This window comes from Stigmatopora nigra, chromosome 2 (assembly GCF_051989575.1).
Source record: "Stigmatopora nigra isolate UIUO_SnigA chromosome 2, RoL_Snig_1.1, whole genome shotgun sequence".
In the NCBI taxonomy this organism is placed as follows: Eukaryota; Metazoa; Chordata; class Actinopteri; order Syngnathiformes; family Syngnathidae; genus Stigmatopora; species Stigmatopora nigra.
The window spans coordinates 9,306,014-9,311,679 of record NC_135509.1 but is presented as its reverse complement, the minus strand read 5'-3'; the positions used below and the strand labels follow the sequence as shown (position 1 = coordinate 9,311,679).

General features: G+C 38.4%; 1 protein-coding gene across 1 annotated transcript; it reads right to left on the bottom strand.

Moving 5' to 3' along the window:
* Positions 1-1,093: 1,093 nt before the first annotated feature.
* Positions 1,094-4,663, bottom strand: isl2a (ISL LIM homeobox 2a). Its single transcript, XM_077710411.1, has 6 exons — positions 4,564-4,663; positions 4,165-4,354; positions 3,745-4,004; positions 3,222-3,511; positions 2,604-2,771; positions 1,094-1,550 (listed from the first exon to the last, which is right to left on the bottom strand). Exons 1-6 carry the CDS (start codon positions 4,619-4,621, stop codon positions 1,434-1,436), a joined length of 1,083 nt encoding a protein of 360 aa, XP_077566537.1. The 5' UTR covers positions 4,622-4,663; the 3' UTR covers positions 1,094-1,433.
* Positions 4,664-5,666: the final 1,003 nt, after the last annotated feature.

The following is a 5,666-nucleotide window of genomic DNA, read 5'->3' as shown; positions in this document are numbered from 1 at the left end:
TTTGATGGTTTCGTGATCGTTTCATCTGCCAGTGCATGCGTGGTGATTAAATTTAAGACATTGAGATTACTTATAAAGTAATTAATTAGAGCAGTAAGTTATGTAATTTACTACATTTAAAAAAATACTTATTCCATTTGAACGTGCACATACTGTTTGGCCTTTTAATTGCTGCATTTGGACAAATTTGGTTAAAACTGCAAAATCTATTTATAACTCATTGACTGTGATTGACGGCAATAGACATCCAATCCTTTTGAATTGGGAGAGGCTGGCAGTCCGAATGGATAGGACGTCTCCAGCCGTCAATGTCATTTGAAAGATAACCATTAAGCATAGGCTTTCCTGGCACTGATAAAAGCGAATCCACCCTAACAAATTGTTAAGGTGTCGTGTGTCAGATCCAGCTTGACCTGCATGCTCCTTCTTGTCCGCCGGCTATTTGCCGTGCAGCATTCCGACTGGAAGGAAAATAAACTCAGGACACGCCACGATGCGTCCGCGGGCGGTAGGGACCGAGAACCCAAGAACAACCCCCTTCAAATCCCCCCCAATCTCTGTTGTGGCCCTGTCAGTGGGTCCTTGGCAGGTGATGCCAGATGCAGATAAGACTGTCGTCTGTCTGGACTGCAGCCAAAATGAAATAAAACTAAAAGGATATAAAACTGTCAGATGACCAATGTGTATATACAATACATGTCAATTGTATTCAAGTGTATTTAAATTTTTACATTGTTTTATATATAAATATTACCGTGTCATTTTAAATGGGAGCAAAATCATACTTTAATATACACATATTGGAAAATCTTAGTTATATATTTTCTTTTTTTATAAATGATGTCTTTTAGTTTTTCCTGACTCAAAACCTTTTATTTTGGTAAATATATTACAACACTTCCATTAAGTGCTTCATTAATATAAAAAATAACATTTTAAAACTAAAAGATCCATCCAATCGTCTATTTATTTCATTTTAGTAGGTTTCTTTTATGTGTAAAAATGTTACGCTTATCTTTGAGTCTTCTCTTTAAATGATAACTTTATATTTTTATATTAATATTTTCCCAGACGAAGTGAAAAATACAAATAAGAGAATTCGATCCATGGTTTTATTGGTCAAGTTGGCTATGTCGTTATAATAATAAATAATAATAACTTATTTGTCCTCGCAGATAATAAAGCGATGCCATGCACACCCACACACGTGGTTTTCGTCCTGCTCCCGCAGTCACGTTATGGTTCGTCCGCACGTTCGAATCCCAAAAGGTACGTCCGCTTCGGCGCGTTTGCCTCGATCGACAACATCAAAAAAGAGGGAGTCTCGTTCGGTATCCTCTCGAGTAAATCCAGCAGCAACATCGTTTGATTGATGATTGTGGCTGAAGTGTTGTCCCGTCCGGTCTCGGGTCCGAGTCGTCGTCACCCCTCCCTCACGTGTCGACCGGGCTCGGTACCATGCTGTTCGGTGTGTCCGGAAGCTGAGACGACAGCGAGGTGACGTCACTGGCCGAAGAGTTCCCCAACGAGCCGGACTCGGAAAAAGACATCTGTGTGAGCAACATGGCATTTCATAATTATTTTTTTTAAAACCATCCTTTAACCCTTGACGGCGAAAGACGTTCAATTCGTTTGGATCCTTTGCCGGACTTCCAAAGTATGTGTTGGACCTCTTTCGACGTCAATGTCAGCTAATGCTTTGATTGACTGCCAGCCATTTCCGAAGTGTTTTTCAAAGATAAAAACTATTTTAAATTATCGCGATATATATCTAAACATTTAAAATCAAGACTATTTATCATACACACACAAATCGGTTTTCGACTACTTTCTATTTTGTTTGTAACAGGCAGTGAACGTGTGTGTGTTTCTCTCAATTTACACTTTGAGACAACAACAACAAAACTATTAAAAGTATAAACTTTTTCGGGGTGAAAAGATACTTTGACAATAGTATGTTATTACTTTATTGTACCATTTCTTCATCATTATACACGTTAGCTTATTAAATAAAATTGTTGGACAGATGTAAATCCAATACATCATAGCTATTTATTAGGTTGTATCGAATTTTATTCAAGTTACATCCCATACGTATATTGGATAAGTTAAGACACAAATTTTTGAAATATGTTTATTTTCCACACTGGATAGTTTTATCTTATCTGCAGCCCTATTCATATATTTACCATACATACATACTATTGGACATAAAATGTATTTCTTTTTAATAAGGGCATAACTTTTAGTAATTCATGCTTTAAAATATAAATTTTATCAGTGACAAATTCGAGAAACATGCAGTTTTACTGAAACTTGTGCTTAAAAGATGCAGGTATGTAAAAATGCCTATTTTGATGACTCATAGGCACAACAAAAATGTTTAAAATCATTTCATTTTTCTTGGATGTGTTTATTTAATCATATATTTATTATAGTCATTGCAGGGTTTCGAAGATTTAGGTCAAGTCATTGCAAGCAGATCGGTGGAGGCATGCAATAATGCAAACAAGTCTTAGATAGTCTTAGTGTATGAGAATGTGTGTGTTGTGGATGCTATTGAATTGCACCAATATATCTCAAAATTAAGGAAAGTTTCTTACCAGTTGTTGGAAGGTGGGCTGGTCCAGATCACTCTGCAGGGCAAAGTCACTGAGACTCTTCCACGGTGGTTGGTACGTGTGGACCTCCACCGAATTGGCCTGCACGCTGCTCTCGTGGTGGATGGGGCTGCCTGCCACCAAGGGGGTCCCCGTAAGGCCCTGCAGGTTCTACATTCACAAAACAAAACAAAAAAAATAAAAAAAACTGCCACCAAAACTAAATTTCGATATCCATATCCACGATTTTCATGCAAATAAGATGATTCCATTTTCATATTCATTCTTATGATGAATCTAAAATATCATTTGAAACCATTACCATTGAAATATTATGTACGTGCTCCTAACTCACTTCAGTCTTTCTTTTAACCTCACCTCATTTTTATCATAGATAAAAATAATTACGACTACTTATTTATGTGTGCACTCTGAAGCTTTAAATGGCATTGTAGTTGTATCATGACCATAAATGTATTCACTTTAATTCAATGAATGAATAGGTCATTTTTCATTTGTGCTTATGGTTAAAGAGCAGCACAATATATGGGAAGAAGAGCTAAAATTTAACTAAAATTTCAAATTTTATCACGATTAAAAAATATATATATATTGACTGACCGTTTTGTCACAATGTTGTTGCTGCTGAAGCTGCTTCATAAGAATGGATTTCTTCTTGTCTTTACAGCGTTTGTTCTGGAACCAGACGCGGATGACCCGGGGGCTCAGGCCTGTCATCTCCACCAGCTGCTCCTTCATCAAGGCATCGGGCCTCGGATTGGCGTTATAACACGTCCGCAACGTGTGGAGCTGCTTCTCGTTCAGCACCGTCCGGACCCGGGTGGTCTTCTCGGTTTGCTGCTTGTGGATGTGGTTGCGGTGATGTGCTGGGTGCCGAACGGACACCGTATCTGTCCAAAACAAATTAACCATTTCAAACAAAAACAACAGCACCAAACTACATAAAATGGACCTATATTTAAATTCAATTGCTTTTTCTACCCAGCAAGTTCGAACTTTAAATTAACTTTGAGCAACCCACAAAACAGGATAAAAGTGCTCAAAACGAAAGTAAACACTGATATAAATGCTACAAATTTGAATATTTCAACGAATAATAGTAGATGACTTTTCGTAATAATACCAGAAATGTGCAGGGCCCTGGCGTGAATGTTCCCAGGACTTAGCGGGCTCTCCACGGAGGTCCGATCCAGCAATAGTGCGTGGTCAGCCCGACACAGCAGCTCGTCGTCCCGCACCGAGAACTCGTCCCCGGGCAAGAGATGTCGACTACACACGGAGCACCGGAAACATTCCATGTGATACACACTTTCCCGAGCTCTCATCACCAGGTCGCTGCTGCAGAAGCCCGTGTTGCATTTTGCACATTTTATCCCAAATAACCTTTAAAAATAAATGCAATAAAAAAAAAAAAAATAATAAAAAAACAGAAAAAAACGGGGGGCTTTGTCAGTCCAATTGGCGAAGTTCTATATGTATATTCTATATATTTTAAGCAGTTTCTTTATGAAACTTGCTGCATTTTTGGGGTGGGTAATCCTACCTTCCATAATCCCTTTTGCAATAAGTTTTTCCGTCTCGGACGAAGCAAGTGCAGCTTTCGTCCAGATATTGACTGCATTCTGCACATTTGAGGCAGGCTGCATGCCATTCCAGGTCCGGGGACACCCTCATGATGTACTGGTCGTGTATTTGACTCCCACAGCCCACGCACATTGCAATTCCTGATTTCTCTGCAACGATGTCAAACCAAGAGATATGAAAGCAACTCATCATTTTTTCATTCCCCCATCCACACACACTCATATTTTAAGAAAAGCTATCGCATCATCACACACTTGACTTTATCCAGATTGTATGGAGATGGTCGATTTGTTGTGATTATTGGAAGGAAAAACACGAGTCAGCATGAAGTTTGTGGGAAAAGGAAATTTCGACTTACTTTTGGAATGATCCCCCATATCATCCAAGAAAGAGGCATTGAAGAGGAAATCCACCATGCGGGAGGCAGAGAGAGGGGAGGAGAGCGTCCCGTCCCTGGCTTGATCATTCGACTTGTGTTGGCTGAGCTAAGAGGAGGGCACAAAACAAAAGCGCCCCCGACCTGTGACGTCGCAAGACCTTGGACCTCTGCGCGTCCTCGTGAGAAAAGGGTGCCACCACTTAGACCTACACCCCCCTCAACACTTTATATTTATTATTATTTTGCCCCATTTTCTTCTTGCTTGACACTTTAGGATCACTATAGTGTTTTCTTCTATGGTAGAATAATTATTTAGTTTCTGTTTCTTTTTTAATTTCTTTCTTATTTATTATGTTATCTTCTCGCTTTATTTCAATCTGTGTCTGTTTTATGAATGTAATGTCACAAGTCATTTTGATTCGTTATTTCATTTTTTATTAGAGAGTTGGTTGTTTTTATTATCTCGGTACTAGTGTTTTTTAAAGACTAACAGGGCTAATGTATTTTTCAAGAATAACAAATATGCTTTAAAAATCTTTTGGGATAGGGAGCGTTCAAAACAGGGATCAGGACTCTTGCCTCTGATAAAGTGCATTTGTAGGGTAACAGTGCACTTTTGGGGCAGTCAAATTTAGGAATTTTGCAAGGGAGCAGAATAATTCCTAATAATAATTATTATCATTATCATTGTTATCATAAATTAGGGCGTTCAGAACCAACCAGTTATCATGATCTTGGCACAGTTCAAATATGTCCTGAAAGTGCACTTTTGGTGGGAGTAAATTTTTGGCATAGGCTTTAGAAAAATAAATGTAGTGAGGAAGTAGTATACTATAGTAAAGTGGCTAGTGTAAAGGAAGATGCAAAAGACAGAGTGAAGTGGAAAAAGTTAAGTTGATGTGGCGACCCCCTAAGGGACAAGCCAGAATTGTCGTTATAAATATGAAATCATTTTATATACACATATTTTGCATGCAAAAAAAATACATTTTCAATGTAGAATCGCCAAAATTTTAATATGTATTATATTTAGTTTCATGTTGACCTTTTAGAAACGACCTCAAGTGTGGCACCGTGAAACA

Excerpts from the sequence above, each read along its gene's own strand:
- isl2a (XM_077710411.1), bottom strand. The coding sequence starts at position 4,621 with ATGGTGGATTTCCTCTTCAATGCCTCTTTCTTGGATGATATGGGGGAT. Across the intron at positions 4,005-4,164 it reads TGCAAAAGGGATTATGGAAG|GTTATTTGGGATAAAATGTG; the intron begins GTAGGATTACCC and ends TTATTTTTAAAG. Across the intron at positions 3,512-3,744 it reads CAGGGCCCTGCACATTTCTG|ATACGGTGTCCGTTCGGCAC; the intron begins GTATTATTACGA and ends TGTTTTGGACAG.